The sequence below is a fragment of the Coregonus clupeaformis genome, chromosome 5 (assembly GCF_020615455.1).
Source record: "Coregonus clupeaformis isolate EN_2021a chromosome 5, ASM2061545v1, whole genome shotgun sequence".
In the NCBI taxonomy this organism is placed as follows: Eukaryota; Metazoa; Chordata; class Actinopteri; order Salmoniformes; family Salmonidae; genus Coregonus; species Coregonus clupeaformis.
The window spans coordinates 18,683,236-18,703,322 of NC_059196.1; the positions used below are offsets into that span (position 1 = coordinate 18,683,236).

At 43.3% G+C, this 20,087-nt stretch overlaps 1 protein-coding gene across 3 annotated transcripts in view; it reads right to left on the reverse strand.

Moving 5' to 3' along the window:
- Window positions 1–6,780: 6,780 nt before the first annotated feature.
- LOC121562048 (fibroblast growth factor 12-like) overlaps window positions 6,781–20,087 on the reverse strand; it is a 141,154-nt gene continuing 127,847 nt past the window's right edge. For all 3 annotated transcript variants that reach the window (XM_041874451.1, XM_041874445.2, XM_041874439.2), the window contains exons 3-5: window positions 19,907–20,010; window positions 8,453–8,651; window positions 6,781–7,523 (exon numbers count right to left, since the gene is read on the reverse strand). In XM_041874451.1, the coding sequence (XP_041730385.1) occupies window positions 7,378–7,523; window positions 8,453–8,651; window positions 19,907–20,010 (449 nt within the window). In that variant the 3' untranslated portion in view covers window positions 6,781–7,377. The remainder of the gene's footprint in view (window positions 7,524–8,452; window positions 8,652–19,906; window positions 20,011–20,087) is intronic.

Consider the following 20,087-nt stretch of genomic DNA (forward strand, 5'->3'; position numbering starts at 1 on the left):
AGCCAGACCCGGTCGCCTGGAGAGAAACAGGCGCCTCACTGCGGTGGAGGTCGGCCTGTTCCTTGTGCCGACGCACGGCCTGCTAGAGACGAGTGTACGCAGCATTCCAGATCTCCTCAGCACGCCGAAACCACTCGTCCACCGGATGCCAAGGTGCCAGGGCCGGCTGATACCCCAACACGCACTGGAAAGGAGTGAGGTTAGTGGAGGAGTGGCGGAGGGAATTCTGCGTGTACTCAGCCCAAGGTAGAAAATCCACACACTCCCCCGGCCGGTCCTGATAGTAACACCTCAGGAACCTGCCCACTTCCTGATTGACCCTCTCCATCTGCCCATTAGCTTGAGGATGGTACCCGGAGGTGAGACTGACCGTGACCCCCAGGCGTTCCATGAACGCTTTCCATATGCGTGAGGTGAACTGAGGACCCCGATCTGACACAATGTACTCCGGGATCCCGTAGTGCTGGAAGACGTGCGTAAAAAGAGTCTCCGTGGTTTGCATGTCCGACTTGAGAGGAATGAGGCGACAAGCTTTGGAAAACCGGTCCACAACGATGAGAACGGTGGTGTTCCCCTGGGAGGGTGGCAGGTCAGTGACAAAGTCCACCGAGAGGTGAGACCAGGATTGTTGTGGAACCGGCAGGGGAAGGAGCTTTCCATAAGGGAGCTGTCTGGGTGTCTTAGACGGAGCACAGATGGAGCAGGAAGAGACGTAAACCCGGACGTCACTAGCCAAGGTGGGCCACCGGTACTTCTCAGTCAGGCAGGCGATGATACGGCCTATCCCAGGATGACCCGACACAGGCGGCGTGTGCGCCCAGGAAAGGAGGCAGTCCCGCACACCCGTGGGCACGTAGGTACAGTTCTCCGGGCACTGTGCAGGTGCGGGTTCCATACGCAGGGCCTGCCGTATGTTGGCGTCCACGTCCCACACCACTGGCGCGATGATATGTAACGGAGGGATGATGGAGATCTCCTCTCCCTGCCTCTCGTCTGCCTCATAGAGGCGAGACAGGGCATACGCCTTCACTTTCCTCAAGCCTGGCCTGTCACCTCCTCGCCTATTAGTGGATAGAGGGCAGGTCGGGGAGAAATGACCCCTTTCTCCACCATAGGAGCAGAGGCCCAGATTCCTCCTTCTCCTACGCTCTGCCTCATGCAAATGTGCAGAGCCCACCTCCATCGGCTCTGGCCACGAAGCAGGAGGTTGTCCAACCAGATCGCCATGCTGATGAGCTGGTCGAGTGACAGGTTATCATCATGGCAGGCTAACTCCATCTGTACCTCCTCCTGCAGCCTGCTGCGGAAAACGGTGACCAGAGCCGACTCGTTCCATCCGGTGGAGGCTGCGATGGTCCGGAACTCCAGGGCGAATTCCGAGGGCGGGCCTAGATCCCTGGCGTAGTCAGAGTAGACGCTCACCCCCCTCTCGGCCCTCCACAGGATGATCAAACACAGAGCGGAAGAGGAGGGTGAAGCGCTCGTAGGACTCGACCTCGGGTACGCCCGTCTCCCAGACCGCGGCACCCTCAGTGTCGAGATGACTGTGGCAACCCTGTCTCTGCCGGAGACAGCCTCAGCGTAGCGAACAAGGTAGGGACAGGGGTATTCCGCAGACCGGCTCGGATGGGACGGAGGCAGGTAGTGATGGTGTGGGAACTGGTGTCGGAACCAGTGCTGGAGACTGGAGGGACTGCACTTTCCCCTCCAACTGCAGGATGGTTGCCAGCACGCTGTCCATGGCGCTGCCGAGTCTGGAGAGACAGTCCTCGTGATGCTGGACTGTCTCTACGATGGTCGCCAGCTCGGCCTTTCTCGCTGTCTCCATTTTTAGAGGTTGATTATTCTGTCAGGCGCAGGAATGCGTATTAGGGGTTTTATTTACTCCACCCAACATAAGGTACGTCATAAAAAATTAAGCCCAAAACAAACACGTATATATATATATAACAAAGGGATGTAACCCAAACAAAAGAGCGAGGTGTAACCTCTACACAATACACGGGACGAGACCAGTATTAACAAGAGCACAATACACTGTACTCACGAGAGCAACGGACATGGGACAATAATCGACAAGGACAATGGGGAACAGATGGCACATATATACACATACTAATCAGGGGTAATGGGAATCAGGTGTGCGTAATGAGACAAGACAGTCTGGGATTGGTGGTATTGAACCAGGTCAGTGACGCCTAGAAGGCCGGTGACGTAGACCTCTGGAGCTTGTGAACAGAATGAGCAGCAGTACCGGGGGGATCCGTGACACTACCTCATCTTTGTACACCACACACACTGTAAAGTCCCTCAGTCGAGCAGTGAATTTCAAACACAGATTCAACCTCAAAGACCAGGGAGGTTTTCCAATGCCTCACAAAGAAGGGCACATATTGGTAGATTTAAAAAAAAGCAGACATTGAATATCCCTTTGAGCATGGTGAAATTATTATTTACACTTTAGATGGTGCGTCAATAAACCCCAGTCACTGCAAAGATACAGGCGTCCTTCCTAACTCAGTTGCCGGAGAGGAAGGAAACCACTCAGGGATTTCACTATGAGGCCAATGGTGACTTTAAAACTGTTAAAGGCGAAAACTGAGGATGTATCAACAACATTGTAGTTACTCCACAATACTAACCCAATTGACAGAGTGAAAAGAAGGAAACCTATACAGAATACAAATATGCATCCTGTTTGCAACAAAGCACTAAAGTAATACTGTGGCAAAGCAATTATCTTTTTGTCCTGAATACAAAGTGTTATGTTTGGGGCAAATCCAATACCACGCATTACTGAGTACCACTCTTTATATTTTCAAGCATAGTGGTGGCTGCATCATGTTATGGATATGCTTGTAATCGTTAACAACTGGGGAGTTTTTCAGGATAAAAAATACATGGAATGGAGCTAAGCACAGGCAAAATCATCCAGAAAATCCACCAGACACTGGAAGATGAATTCACCTTTCAGCAGGACAATATCCTAAAACACAAGGCCAATTCTACACAGGAGTTGCTTACCAAGAAGACAGTGAATGTTCCTGAGCAGCTGAGTTTCAGTTTTGACTTAAATCTACTTGGAAATCTATGGCAAGACCTAAAAATGGTTGTCTAGCAATGATCAACAACCAATTTGACAGAGCTTGAAGAATTTTGAAAATAATAATGGGCAAAAGCTCTTAGAGACTTACTCAGAAAGACTCACAGCTGTAATCGCAGATCCTCAGGCAACCGAGATAGAGGGTGTGTCCCAAATGGCACCCTATTCCCTATATTGTTCACTACTTTTGACTACGGCCTGTCGGGCTCTGGTCAAAAGTAGTGCACTATACAGGGAATAGGGTTCTAATTGGGACAGAGGCAGAGCTTCAGTCTATATCACACGTTCTGTCTCCAACCCAAGTAGTGTTGACCAATAGATTATGCTTAAAGCTGCAATCAGCAGTAGAAACAATAACAAAGCAGCTCCCCGCCCTTGTTTCGGTAAAAAGCTGAGGGATGAGGCTGGAGAAATGTACCACTCTCAAATTCATAGACAGAGCTATGGATACAAGGACTGACCATCCATGATAACCATGTTTTTAGGCTGTACAGTATTTGTTTACATTTACTTTGTTTACAAACATTGGAGTAAAACAAGCTCATATTTTGGGTTCTGATGGGGTACGACAGTTGAACTAAGTTCATGAGGCATTTATATGTTATATTCTCCTAGAATCAATGGGTACATATCAAGTCCAAAAATGGATGTAGCAAGCGCTGATTTCTCCTGTAAACATTCCATTGGTAGACATATCATTAAATTGGCCTTTAAGAGAGACATATTGATTTTGTTTAAATCGGTCATCCTGCGGATCTGAAAACAATTGGCCTGGGACATGGACTTATCTCAACAAAACACCACTTTTGAGGTCTGAAATCATTTTACAAACTTTGGAGTATAATATTAAAGAAGCTACACAGAACTTTTGCCTCTTGGTGTGCTCTTGAGCCAAAATTAGTCCCCTAATATTGTAGTGCCTCATTTGAGCCCCCGAAGTGACTCTTGCAAGGATATCCTTTGTGTTGTCTTAGGATTTCAACATTCTCTGTGTTATCTTGCCAACCCCCTCTCGTCACACTTCTGGGTAGCAGAAGTCTATACAGGTCTGTAGTTCTGATATCTGATTGGAGGTTAACTTTACAGTAATGCTATTTGTCAAAAACTCAAGATTTGGAATCCAATCAGCTCAGATGTTATAAAGAGTCTTATATTCATTGTCTTGTTCTCTTTTTTGTTCCTGACCTGCACTGGTGAGATACCTACACTCTCTTTCTCTCTCCCTCTCAAGCCATGGTTTCTTTGTCTCTCTCTCTCCCTCTCTGATCATGCTTAGAATAATGCCTTTTAATGCTTGTTAATGCCTTGTAACTTAAGCTTTGTGCCTTGTATGTGAATCCATTCATTTTGTAATTTAATGAAATATCTGCCTTTGATATAGACAATCCTCATGACGATTCCTTGATCTTAGTCAGCCAAATGCATAATACTTGATTGCACATGGTTTAACCATATTCTCTGGCATATTGCTGTATTATCTTTATGGAGTCATATAATTAATTTAATGTGCTAATTGCTTAGTCTTCTTACAAGTCACATGAGGAGTATATAATATGCATTACATATCAAATATTACTTCACTACAATATTGTCCAGCAAATTACCCATATTAGCTTACTAATGACTTGCAGTAGTGTAGTTTCATGACAGGAAATGTATTAATATTACATGATATACATGAACCAACATTCAAGACATTTTACGTGTATATTTATCTAATTCAGTGGGTGTATCAGATCAAAGGCATTCAAAAGTCAAAGACTCCTGTTTATACTACAGAAGCAATAAAATGCCAGACACTGAGGTTTGGTATCATTATTTTTATTGTTCAGTTATACGTTTTCATCCTGCTGTTTATTTGCAATGTTTTTCTATTATATTATGCATATGAAGGTGTTTCAATAAAGGTGCAAACATTAGCAAACACATAGAAAGACCATTTACCGTAAATATGGCATTAATCGCACCCTTCAGTTTTACCCTCCATGGTCAGGGTGAGATCGACAAAGGGCCTACTTCCTTGATGAGATATCCAAACACACCGGTACACATTTAGGCAGGGCTCTTTTTGCCCCCATACCATTGCCCTGACCTTATATCAATGACCCCAACTCTCCAACACAACTAGTCCTAGTGCTGGTGTCATTTCCCCCCAATGGAAGATTCTCAGAGGCAGTATGGAGTGATTGGATAATTTATCTCCTTAGTGGAGTAGTAGTGCACCAATGAAATGCAGAATCACCAATTTACACAAATAAAATTCAGGGGGGAGGGGGGGGGCTACCCGCCTTCAGGCCGGGTCTCCTTCAGCACAGCAGCCAATCAGAGACAACCTCATAGACCTCATGACCCCTTGATAGGCTTATTTGAACATATCTAAAAACTCTCCTCCAGTGTTGGTTGACCGAGTCATGATGAGTTTAACTGTGATAAGTAAAGAGATAATAAGACAATAGGACATAGGGCAGTGCGTGTAGATATTCCCAGCAGTGGATCCAGAGTCTACAATGAATCAGGGCAGTGTATAACAGATTCCCAGCAGTGCAACTTATCACACAGGAATGCTGAGGTTCATACAATGACACATTGTATGATTTGGATGGTCGAGAAAGCAGTGCATTTAGCAGAACTCTCAAAAATCTCGATTGCTATAATAAGTGGAGGTCCCACTGAAATATGAAGGACTTCCTGGATGATGTCTGAAGGTATACTTCGGTTTGATGACAGCAGTAAGTATCATGACATCTGACATCAGGGTTTGACCTTTGACCTCTCTCTTTAGCCCTAGCTGTTCCCTCATTCAGGATCCTTCAAGAGAGTCCATCACATCTCTCACATTCAAATCATTGTCTGGGTCTTTTGATCAAATGCTTTTTAGTGTAGCAAACTATTCAAAAAAAGCATCACACTAATAACAATACTCCCTTTTCAGAATTTCATACTGTACATATAATGTTTCTTGGCGTAAAGAACAATCAGTGAACCCCTTGATTACTGTACATGTGCAGTATCGGAACTCTATATGTCTGTCTGTCTCACAGAAACTTCTGGACCAGCGTCTTGACCATGGCATGAGACTGCTCTTCGAGTGCAGGAGAACAGTGGCTGCACTAACATCTCAAGTGACTAACAATAATACTAAACTGTACCATGTGACCAGTCTAACGTTGGACAGGTAGCTTACTCCATCAAGCCCAACAGATGACTGGTACTGTGAAGTACAGTGACCCCCTCTACCCCAGTGATTCCCCTTGCCCATCCATCCCCTTCCCCATGAGAGCATCATAGCAAATCAGAGAGCAGGATTCGTGATACACGCCTATTCATTTCTGACGCCAGTGTCTGCAGAAGAGACCATCGAACCTCCCCGTGCCAAACCCCTGCCTTTACCCCCCCTTCCCCAACCCAAAAGGAAAATGATCGTAATGATAGGAGGGAGGGGGGAAAGAGTCTTAGGCCTAGATTCTATCAGATCAAGCGTTAACCGGCGATAGCCAAAACATAGCTGATGTTTTGGCAGTGTCAGCGGTGTAACTACGTTGGAGCTGTCAAATCGGTGAGCAGCTGCTCTTGATCATTGTTACGAAGCCAACACCCGAGTTCAGAATGAGAAAGTGTAGGCTATATAGAAATAATGACGCTCAAATTTAAAATCATTAAACAAAATTATAAGGATTTCTATCAGCCTAATCGAGGTGTAGATTACATCTCACATTACAGTGTTCGAACTTGTAAACAAGGCTGCATGGATTTCTCTTTTTGGCAATGTCTGTTTTAGGTATAATGCCAGGAGCCTCTTGTCGATTTCACAGCTCTAACACAGTTCCACCTCCGACACCGCCAAAACAACCGCTTTGCGGATGTCGACTAAAGCTTGTCTGATTGAATAGAGCCCTAAATGAATTACAATACAATTCTTATTCATGATTATAACAACACAAAGAAGTAAGTGAAAGTGCTGTTGCATTCATAAAATCAACGTGTGTGAACTACCATGGTTTAAAGCTTATTTTAGAGCTCGACTTTGAAACATTGACATTGTCATGATGAGGAGGATGAACTCCCTGGTGCCACACTCGTATCAGGCTTTTGCATAAAATGTCAATTCAATGTCCTGATTTTAAAATATTTCCCCCCTTTTTTTCTAAAATATTTCACAGGCAAGAATTTTTTTCAATTGTGTTGTTGTTGTTGTTTGTTGTTGTTGTTGTCGTTTATCATCGTTGTTGTTGTCGTTAAACAAGGTGTAAGAAATCCGTGGGGCGATGTGCAGGCTATGAGCCGCCATCCTGCTCTGTGGAGTCCTGCCCCACCACTTTTTCTCCTCCGTTCAGGAGAGCGGGAGCCTCAGTCCCTGAGTTTTTCCGTGAGCGGCCCTTCTCCTCGATGTCATGCAGCGATGGCTCTTTGTACATGCAAACTGCAGAAAGGGCAGGGGAGCGTGGCAAGTGAGAAAAAAAGAGCGATGGAGAGAGGGAGGGAGGTAGAGAGCGAAGAGGAGTGAGAGAGATGGGATATTTATACAGTATAGTAAAGAGATATGGGGAGAGAGAGAGAGAGAGAGAGAGAGAGAGAGAGAGAGAGAGAGAGAGAGAGAGAGAGAGAGAGAGAGAGAGAGAGAGAGAGAGAGAGAGAGAGAGAGAGAGAGAGAGAGAGAGAGAGACAGAGAGACAGAGAGACAGAGAGACAGAGAGACAGAGAGACAGAGAGAGAGATAAAGGAAGTAAGAGAGAGAGACAAAAAACAGAGGAGATTAATTGAGAGGTTCAGCAACATTAGAACCTACATTTGCCCCCCAGCAGGGTTGGGGTCGATTTGAATTGAAGTCAGTCAACTCATGAAATAAACTGAAATTCCAATTCGATAATTGAAAAAAGGGCATACATTTTCAATGATTTCTCAATAAACTGAAAAGGAGAAGCTATTTATTTCAAATCACTTCCTGAATTGCGTGACTTCAAATAAAATTGACCCCAACCCTGCCTCCCAGTACCAAGAAAGTTATTTAGCTTCTCAAACTTTAATGGATTATCTGGGTACCTGTGTCTGAGGACTCAAATCTATCAAACACACATTGAGGTCTTCTCAAACAAACATAATTCTTGTAATCTGGCAATCTGACATTACCCCAACCAGAATATGTCATTATAATGTCTCATGACAATTTTGGCCTGCTGGGTAATTTATAAACAAAGTACAAAGACACTTCATTAACACAGCTATGGCTTGTAAAAGTGTGTTATGACTCTGGCATTTTAAATAAACCTTGACTTGACTTTTGGCAGGTGTTGCATTTGAATCCAGCCCTGAGTGTGGCTGGCTGGCAGCCAGAGGGTGTTTCGGTCTCACCTTCGATGGGTCTGGGCACAAAGTGTGAGGAGGGCTTGGTCTTCTTCACCCGGTTGCCCTTCATGACCATGCCGTCCTTGTTGAGGCCCAGGTACCAGGCCCTGCCAGACTCATGCTGCCGGTACAGCGTCGATGAGTAGATGACGTAGTAGTTCTCAAACACAGACTCCTTGAATTTCGCCTCTACTGTGAACAAGTCCTGATGAACAAAGAGAGGAAGACAAGACTTGAGATCAGGTAGTACAATGTTCAGAGAGATAGCCCACCGGTTTTAAAATACATTGAATATCGATGGGATTTTTGGTTGAAAACGCAAAAAAAGTTGTCAACGTAGACTAATTTTAACCCCGTCCACCACAAATCAATGACAGGATTAAGGTTTTGTTTATTTCAAGTAGAATTCACGTTTGTTGACAACTCAAATAAATATCAACCAAAAATGGACTTTGATTTTACGTTATGTCAGGTTTTTGCCTGTTACCAGTGGAGGCTGTTGATGGAAGAAATTAAGAGGTTGGGCTATGGGTGTTTACTATGATTACATTACATTCCATCCAGACATCACAATGAGCACATCCTCCCCATTTCTACCTACATCGCTGTCCACTGCGTACAACAGGTTGGTTATGTATAAAATCCAATACAATGATGGAGTTTGAGCAGAATAATCCAAGTCGACCTCTAAAAGATCCTACACTCTTAGAAAAAAAGGTGCTATCTGGAACCTAAAAGGGTTCTTCGGCTGTCCCCATAGGAGAACCCTTTTGGGTTCCATGTAGGACCCTTTTCACAGAGGGTTCTAAATGGAACCCAAAATAGTTCAACCTGGACCCAAAAAGGGTTATCCTACGGGGACGGCCGAAGAACCCTTTTGGAACCCTTTTTTCTAAGAGTGTACGTCATACTACACTTACAGAGAGTAACATTTGGTCTAGATTTCTCATTTTTTTCAGGCCTTGGAATTGGATGACTGTGCCATTGTGTCATAGTACCCTCGAGCTGTGTACAGGTGGACAGGGTGGAGAATGTGATTAATCAGAGCACAAAACACCTCAAGTTGTGTCTACACACACACACACACACACACACCTACCTGACACATGCTGTAGACATGGACGAAAAGACAGAGATCGCCACGTTTAATGTTTCCAGAAATTCAATTTGACAACATTATTTCTACAATCACCCCTCCATTATTTCAGCAGATGGTAATGTTTCCTTGAGCCCTGAGGGATGTTTTTGTGAGGAAGACAGCGTGGAGGACAGTGGGAGAAGAGCGGGAGGGAGAGCAGTGGGAAATTGAGGGATGGAAAAGGAAAAGTAGAGAATATAGCGATGAAATAGACAGTGAACTTTAGTCAAGGGTCATTACTTTTTATATCACCATCTGACCTCCCAACCCAAATCACTCTATTCGGATAAAAGATCACATTAATGAATAAAAATGTACATTGTCTACAGTGGCGGTCGGTGCCGTTTAAGATGATGGAGGACGATTTGTTTTTAAATGAGCATGGACTTATTTCTATTACAGCATATTGGAGGTTGCTACAATTTACCCTACAACGTAGGTGCACAGGTCGAGAGAAATAATTTAGTAATCAAGGTGATAGACAGTGACACATTCAATACCACCTGACACACTCTTGCCTGAATCTAGCTGATCTAGGGTGTAATCATTAGTCCAACAGTTGCAAACGAGAGTTTCTTTTGGACAAATTCAGGTATGTTTATCCCCGTTTCGTTCCGTTTGCTTCCGTTTAAGAAACGTTTTTCAACAGAATCGGCGGAATTAATACACCCCTGATCACCGCAAACACAGTTTACTTTCATAGCAACCACATACAAACAGCATGATAGTTTGCTCATTGTATAATTCCTTCTCGCATCTACGCGCTCTCCTCCTCTCACCTTTTCAGTGCATAATCCAACAGCTGTCTGTGACCAGGCAAAAAAACTTTCCAAGACATACCATAACCGCTAACCTCTACACACAGCCTACATCGTTGTCACCATATTAGCTAACGTCATAGACCCCCCCACATTCTAAAATAGCATTTGTGTCCCACCCTGTTTTATCATTGCACTGTGATACTAAAAGCAGCATCGGACCATGCGGACGCCTCAGAGCGGTCGGGTAGGCTGTTCGGCTGGATTTAGGACCACACGGACACCGCAGAGCGTGCGGACATGCTGTGTGAAGGCAAAGCATATGAAAGGCACGGTGCTGCTGTCTGCGTGTTGTAATAATAATATATAATAATATAATATAATAATATGCCTACTCTTTATTTGACTGATGAACAGTGCCTTGCAAAAGTATTCATCCCTCTTGGCGTTTTTCCTATTTTGTTGCATTACAACCTGTAATTTAAATGGATTTTTATTTGGATTTCATGTAATGGACATACACAAAATAATGATTATTATTATTATTATTATTAATTTTTTTTTAAGTGGTGCATGCATATGTATTCACCCCCTAGCTAGCTCACTAACTTTAGCTATTATTTTTGCCTCAATCACACTAGACCTGAATTAAATGATGAAGCCAGCGGCCAAACAATTGAAGACCAATATTCGTATGTTTTCTGACAGCGCGATGTGAGTTTTTATTAGATTCGGTATAGCAATGTAACATTATTGATCTGTCAATTTCCCTAGCTTATTCCCTACTTTTTACACTGACATGGTATAAGCAGCTCTACAGGCTACACTGTCATGGTGCACAGTCAGTACACAACACTATGCTCATCGTGTCTTAGCAGGATCAGATGGTGACAGGTGTCCCAGAAGGGTTAGACAGCAAAGGAAGACCAGTCTACAGAGCGCAGGTGAATTTTGCAGTATATTATAACAATCAGTGAATGGATACAAAGTGCCATCTTGAGTTGATGGGTGGGCTACAGTCTGGGATCTGGGAATAATGGTCATTTCAATTATTGAACCATTTGTATTTGTATTTATTATGGGTCCCCATTAGCTGCTGCCAAGGCATCAGATACTTTTCCTGGGGTCCAGCAAAATGAAGGCAGTTATACATTTAAAAAACATTAAATCCATAACAGATTTCACAGCACACTAAGTGTGTGCCCTCAGGCCCCTACTCCACTACCACATATCTACAACACAAAATCCATGAGTACGTGTGTGTATAGAGCTTATGTTATCGTGTGTGTATACATGTGTCTGTGCCTATGTTTGTGTTGCTTCAGAGTCCCCGATGTTCCATAAGGTGTATTTTTATCTGTTTTTTTAAATCTGATTCTACTGCCTGCTTCCTGATGTGAAATAGAGTTCCATGTAGTCATGGCTCTATGTAGTACTGTGCGCCTCCCATAGTCTGTTCTGGACTTGGGGACTGTGAAGAGACCTCTGGTGGCATGGCTTGTGGGGTATGCATGGGTGTGTGAGCTGTGTGCCAGTCGTTCAAAACAGACAGCTCAATGCTTTCAACATGTCAACACCTCTCTCAAACACAAGCAGTGATAAAGTCAATCTCTCCTCCACTTTGAGCCAGGAGAGATTGACATGTTTGCTCTCTGTGTACATCCAAGGGCCAGCAGTGCTGCCCTGTTTTGAGCCAATTGCAATTTTCCTAAGTCCCTCTTTGTGGCACCTGACCACACGACTGAACAGTAGTCCAGGTGCGATAAAACTAGAGCCTGTAGGACCTGCCTTGTTGATAGTGCTGTTAAGAAGGTAGAGTTGCGCTTCTCCCCATCTTAGCTAATGTTATATCAATATGTTTTGACCATGACAGTTTACAATCCAGGGTTACTCCTAGCAGTTTAGTCACCTCAACTTGCTCAATCTCCACATTATTTATTACAAGATTTAGTTGAGGTTTGGAGTTTAGTGAATGATTTGTTCCAAATACAATGCTTTTAGTTTTAGAAATATTTAGGACTAATTTATTCCTTGCCACCCACTCTGAAACTAACTGCAAATCTTTGTTAAGTGTTGCAGTCATTTCAGTCGCTGTAGTAGCTGACATGTATAGTGTTGAGTCATCCGCATACATAGACACTCTGGCTTTACTCAATGCCAGTGGCATGTCATTAGTAAAGATTGAAAAAAGTAACGGGCCTAGACAGCTACCCTGGGGAATTCCTGATTCTACCTGGATTATGTTGGAGAGGCTTCCATTAAAGAACACCCTCTGTGTTCTGTTAGACAAGTAAATCTTTATCCACATTATAGCAGGGGGTGTAAAGCCATAACACATATGTTTTTCCAGCAGCAGACTATGATCAATAATGTCAAAAGCCGCACTGAAGTCTAACAAAACAGCTCCCACAATCTTTTTATCATCAATTTCTCTCAGCCAAACATCAGTCATCTGTGTAAGTGCTGTGTTTGTTGAATGTCCTTCTCTATAAGCATGCTGAAAGTCTGTTGTCAATTTGTTTACTGTGAAATAGCATTGTATCTGGTCAAACATACATTTTTCCAATAGTGTATTAAGGGTTGGTAACAGGCTAATTGGTTGGCTATTTGAGTCAGTAAAGGGGGCTTTACTATTCTTAGGTAGCGGAATGACTTTTGCTTCCCTCCAAGCCTGGGGGCACACACATTCTAGTAGGCTTAAATTGAAAATATGGCAAATAGGTGTGGCAATATCGTCCGGTATTATCCTCAGTACTTTTCCATCCAAGTTTTCAGACCCCGGTGGCTTGTCATTGTTCATTTCTTCACCTCTTCCACACTCACTTTAAGGAATTCAAAATTACATTTGTTTTTCATAATTTGGTCAGATATACAGTGGGGAGAACAGGTATTTGATACACTGCCGATTTTGCAGGTTTTCCTATTTACAAAGCATGTAGAGGTCTGTAATTTTTATCATAGGTACACTTAAACTGTGAGAGATGGAATCTAAAACAAACATCCAGAAAATCACATTGTATGATTTTTAAGTAATTAATTTGCATTTTATTGCATGACATAAGTATTTGATCACCTACCAACCAGTAAGAATTCCGGCTCTCACAGACCTGTTAGTTTTTCTTTAAGAAGCCCTCCTGTTCTCCACTCATTACCTGTATTAACTGCACCTGTTTGAACTCGTTACCTGTATAAAAGACACCTGTCCACACACTCAATCAAACAGACTCCAACCTCTCCACAATGGCCAAGACCAGAGAGCTGTGTAAGGACATCAGGGATAAAATTGTAGACCTGCACAAGGCTGGGATGGGCTACAGGACAATAGGCAAGCAGCTTGGTGAGAAGGCAACAACTGTTTGCGCAATTATTAGAAAATGGAAGAAGTTCAAGATGACGGTCAATCACCCTCGGTCTGGGGCTCCATGCAAGATCTCACCTCGTGGGGCATCAATGATCATGAGGAAGGTGAGGGATCAGCCCAGAACTACACGGCAGGACCTGGTCAATGACCTGAAGAGAGCTGGGACCACAGTCTCAAAGAAAACCATTAGTAACACACTACGCCGTCATGGATTAAAATCCTGCAGCGCACGCAAGGTCCCCCTGCTCAAGCCAGCGCATGTCCAGGCCCGTCTGAAGTTTGCCAATGACCATCTGGATGATCCAGAGGAGGAATGGGAGAAGGTCATGTGGTCTGATGAGACAAAAATAGAGCTTTTTGGTCTAAACTCCACTCGCCGTGTTTGGAGGAAGAAGAAGGATGAGTACAACCCCAAGAACACCATCCCAACCGTGAAGCATGGAGGTGGAAACATCATTCTTTGGGGATGCTTTTCTGCAAAGGGGACAGGATGACTGCACCGTATTGAGGGGAGGATGGATGGGGCCATGTATCGCGAGATCTTGGCCAACAACCTCCTTCCCTCAGTAAGAGCATTGAAGATGGGTCGTGGCTGGGTCTTCCAGCATGACAACGGCCCGAAACATACAGCCAGGGCAACTAAGGAGTGGCTCCGTAAGAAGCATCTCAAGGTCCTGGAGTGGCCTAGCCAGTCTCCAGACCTGAACCCAATAGAAAATCTTTGGAGGGAGCTGAAAGTCCATTTTGCCCAGCGACAGCCCCGAAACCTGAAGGATCTGGAGAAGGTATGTATGGAGGAGTGGGCCAAAATCCCTGCTGCAGTGTGTGCAAACCTGGTCAAGACCTACAGGAAACGTATGATCTCTGTAATTGCAAACAAAGGTTTCTGTACCAAATATTAAGTTCTGCTTTTCTGATGTATCAAATACTTATGTCATGCAATAAAATGCAAATTAATTACTTACAAATCATACAATGTGATTTTCTGTATTTTTCTTTTAGATTCCGTCTCTCACAGTTGAAGTGTACCTATGATAAAAATTACAGACCTCTACATGCTTTGTAAGTAGGAAAACCTGCAAAATCGGCAGTGTATCAAATACTTCTTCTCCCCACTGTGTGTGTATATATATATATATATATATATTTTTTAATAGCATATATATATATATATATATATATATATATATATATATATATATATTTAAAATATAGCTATTATTATATATATTTATATTTTGAGGTGAGAGCATTGGAAATGCTTTTGGCAGTTGACCTGCTTCGGTATTGTGGGTGGCACTGTGTGCTGTTTTCGATGGATGGTTCCTGGCCTCTCGGGGGCCTAGGGATCCGGGGGGACGGGGGTGGTATGTCGATCACTGGGATGACGGCCCAATTTGGGATGGGGAGGGGCTTTAGCGGGGGAATTAGTGGAGAACAATTGGAGGGTTACTTAGTAGCAATGCAAATACAGTGCTATGAAAAAGTATTTGCCCCCTTTCTAATTCTCTACTTTTGCATATTTGTGATACTGAATGTTATCAGATCTTCAACCAAAACCTAATATTAGATAAAGGGAACATAGGTGAACAAATAACACAACAATTACATATTTATTTCATAAACAAAGTTACGCAACACCCAATTCCCCTGTGTGAAAAAGTAATTGCCCCCTTACACTCAATAACTGGTTGTGCCACCTTTAGCTGCAATGATTCCAACCAAATGCTACCTGTAGTTGTTGATCAGTCTCTCACGTCGCTGTTTTAACTCAGTGACGTGTGGGTTTTCAAGCATGAACTGCTCGTTTCAAGTCCTGCCACAACATCTCAATTAGGATTAGGTCTGGACTTTGACTAGGCCATTCCAAAACTTCCAATTTGTTGCTTTTCAGCAATTTTCATGTAGACTTGATTGTGTGTTTTGGATCATTGTCTTGCTGCATGACCCAGCTGCGCTTCAGCTTCAGCTCACAGACGGATGGTCTGACATTCTCCTGTAGAATTCTCTGATACAGAGCAGAATTCATGGTTCCTTCTATTAAGGCAAGTCGTCCAGGTCCTGAGGCAGCAAAGCATCCCCAAACCATCACACCACCACCACCATGCTTGACCTTTGGTTTGATGTTCTTACTGTGGATTGCAGAGTTTGGTTTTCGCCAGGCATTCCTCATGATGCCATCTATTTTGTGAAGTGTACCAGTCCCTCCTGCAGCAAAGCACCCCCACAGCATGATGCTGCCACCCCTGTGGTTCACGGTTGGGATGGTGTTCTTCAGATTGCAAACATCCCCCTTTTTCCTCCAACATAACAATGGTCATTATGGCCAAACAGTTCTATTTTTGTTTCATCAGACCAGAGGACATTTCTCCAAAAAGTACGATCTTTGTCCCCATGTGCAGTTGCAAACCGTAGTCTGGCTTTTTTATGGTGGTTTTGGAGCAGTGTCTTCTTCCTTGCTGAGCGGCCTTTCAGGTTATGTCGATATAGGACTAATTTTACTGTGGATATAGATACTTTTGTACCTGTTTCCTCCAGCATCTTCACAAGGTCCTTTGCTGTTGTTCTGGGATTGATTTGCACTTTTCTCTAGGAGACAGAACGCGTCTCCTTCGTGAGCGGTATGACGGCTGTGTGGTCCCATGGTGTTTATACTTGCATACTATTGTTTGTACATACAGTGGGGAAAAAAAGTATTTAGTCAGCCACCAATTGTGCAAGTTCTCCCACTTAAAAAGATGAGAGAGGCCTGTAATTTTCATCATAGGTACACGTCAACTATGACAGACAAAATGAGGAAAAAAAATCCAGAAAATCACATTGTAGGATTTTTTATGAATTTATTGGCATATGATGGTGGAAAATAAGTATTTGGCCAATAACAAAAGTTTCTCAATACTTTGTTATATACCCTTTGTTGGCAATGACACAGGTCAAACGTTTTCTGTAAGTATTCACAAGGTTTTCACACACTGTTGCTGGTATTTTGGCCCATTCCTCCATGCAGATCTCCTCTAGAGCAGTGATGTTTTGGGGCTGTCGCTGGGCAACACAGACTTTCAACTCCCTCCAAAGATTTTCTATGGGGTTGAGATCTGGAGACTGGCTAGGCCACTCCAGGACCTTGAAATGCTTCTTACGAAGCCACTCCTTGCGTTGCCGGGCGGTGTGTTTGGGATCATTGTCATGCTGAAAGACCCAGCCACGTTTCATCTTCAATGCCCTTGCTGATGGAAGGAGGGTTTCACTCAAAATCTCACGATACATGGCCCCATTCATTCTTTCCTTTACACGGATCAGTCGTCCTGGTCCCTTTGCAGAAAAACAGCCCCAAAGCATGATGTTTCCAACCCCATGCTTCACAGTAGGTATGGTGTTCTTTTGGATGCAACTCAGCATTCTTTGTCCTCCAAACATGACGAGTTGAGTTTTTTACCAAAAAGTTCTATTTTGGTTTCATCTGACCATATGACATTCTCCCAATCCTCTTCTGGATCATCCAAATGCACTTCAGACGGGCCTGGACATGTACTGGCTTAAGCAGGGGGACACGTCTCGCACTGCAGGATTTGAGTCCCTGGCGGCGTAGTGTGTTACTGATGGTTGGCTTTGTTACTTGGTCCCAGCTCTCTGCAGGTCATTCACTAGGTCCCCCGTGTGGTTCTGGGATTTTTGCTCACCGTTCTTGTGATCATTTTGACCCCACGGGGTGAGATCTTGCGTGGAGCCCCAGATCGAGGGAGATTATCAGTGGTCTTGTATGTCTTCCATTTCCTAATAATTGCTCCCACAGTTGATTTCTTCAAACCAAGCTGCTTACCTATTGCAGATTCATTCTTCCCAGCCTCGTGCAGGTCTACAATTTTGTTTTTGGTGTCCTTTGACAGCTCTTTGGTCTTGGCCATTGTGAAGTTTGGAGTGTGACTGTTTGAGGTTGTGGACAGGTGTCTTTTATACTGATAACAAGTTCAAACAGGTGCCATTAATACAGGTAACGAGTGGAGGACAGAGGAGCCTCTTAAAGAAGAAGTTACAGGTCTGTGAGAGCCAGAAATCTTGCTTGTTTGTAGGTGACCAAATACTTATTTTCCACCATAATTTGCAAATAAATTCATTAAAAATCCTGCAATGGGATTTTCTGGATTTTTTTTTCTCAATTTGTCTGTCATAGTTGACGTGTACCTATGATGAAAATTACAGGCCTCTCTCATCTTTTTAAGTGGGAGAACTTGCACAATTGGTGGCTGACTAAATACTTTTTTTCCCCACTGTATGAACGTGGTACCTTCAGGCATTTGGAAATTGCTCCCAAGGATGAACCAGACTTCTGGAGGTCTACAAAAAAAAATCTGAGGTCTTGGCTGATTTCTTTAGATTTTCCAATGATGTCAAGCAAAGAGGCACTGAGTTTGAAGGTAGGCCTTGAAATGTGTATGTGTGTATGTGTGTATGTATGTAAGTATATATATTAATATATATATATATATATATATATATATATATATATATATATATATATATATGCGAGAAAAAAACACATGGGGGATTGGAAGTGATGCAGACAATTACATTGATGGAAGTTACAATCTATCTGCAATATTAAAGCTGATCTACCCCCTAAAAATTTAATTAAAATAAGAAATGGCTCATCCTCCTGATAACACCACTGTCACACTTATGACATTATATAACGCAAATGTAGCGGTAGGAAACTGTAGCTATAAAAGGTCATTTATTTCCTCAGCCATAGATCTTGATCAAGTAAAACAACAAAAAAACGAACACCCCGACAACAACACCTCAGTATAACAAGCAAGACAGCAATCAACAGGATCGCACCACACATTCACACTTTTCCCTTTTGGTTCCTGGGTCCTTCCACAAAAAAAAAAAGAGTGCCTTTTTCATCCCTTTGATATTTTAAGTAGAAATTGTGCACAAATACTGAATTTTAAAAGACTGGTATATTACTGCCCTTTTACATAGTCCACATGGAGAATTACATTTTTAATATGAATAAAGACTTGCTAAAGTGCCAAAATTCTGCACCCTCTGTGACTTTGAGGATGATTTTAACCCACTTAACCCCAACATTTCACAGAGTTCCTAGAGGTATCTTCCAAACCTCTAGGATACATCTGTTTAGTGAGTGTATTATGCAGTGAGTGCATTATAGTCAGAGAGCATTGATAAAATCAATTTGGAGAGCGGTTATTATATGTACGATTTCTCATGGTCCCCAGAGGACGACCCAAAAACAAACTGGGAAGATTTGTGCCAGTTTTTATCAAGCATCTCAGAGTAGGAGTGCTGATCTAAGATCAGGTTCTCCCTGTCCATAATAATCTGATTCATTATGATCTAAAAGAAAAACTGATCATAGATCAGCATTCCTACTCTGAGACACTTAATGAATATGAGAGAGGATTATATACCACCAGACTGGAGGAAGAAAAGGTAACGTAGGTGGAGAAATAGGGAACATGAGAAGTGGAGGGAGGGAAAGGAAGGAGAAGAGGAAGAAAAGGAGGGAACGGATAGAAATGAGGGATGGAAAGGAGGATGATAACAGGGATCGAAAGAGGATAGGACTTCACTGAGGCAGACAGTAAATAGTTATTATTCATAAATAACCCAAAAGAGACACAGATTGCATCCCAAATGGCACCCTATTCCCTATGTAGAGCACTACTTTTGACCAGAGCCCTATGGGGTGCTATCTAAAAGGTGCTATCTAGAACCAAAAAGGGTTATTTGGCTTTCCCCAAAGGAGAACCCTTTGAAGAACCCCTTTTGGTTCCAGGTAGAACCTACTCACAGAGAGTTCTACATGGAACCCAAAAGAGTTCTACCTGCAACCAAAAAGGGTTCTACCTGGAACCAAAAAGGGTTCTCCTATGGGGACAGCCTCAGAACCCTTTTGGAACCCTTTTTTCTAAGAGTGTATGTAGGTAGTAATAGGGTACCATTTGGGACACAGCCAGTGTTCAAATGCAGACCTACAGCGAATCTAAACTGACTTGGTCCACAGTACTAAGTCAGTATTATACAGTACAACAAGAGTACCTGTTACTAAATCGTTTTTCTAGAACGAGTTTTAATATATCTAGAATATAATCACACACACAAACACACAAAAACAAACACACACACACACACACTCAGAGTCAGTCAGGTTTCAGAGTAGCAGAGGCAGGACTCACTGAGGTGTAGAGGAAGCCCTCTCCATTCATGGCTGCGTAGAGGCCGGCCTTCACCCCCTGGATGGCTACCACCCGCAGCCCCACCGGGATGAGGTTAAACAGAGCTGAGAGAGAGGGGGGAGGGAGAGAGAGAAAGAGAGAGAGAGACAGACAGTGGGGGAGGAAAAAGAGAGATACATGG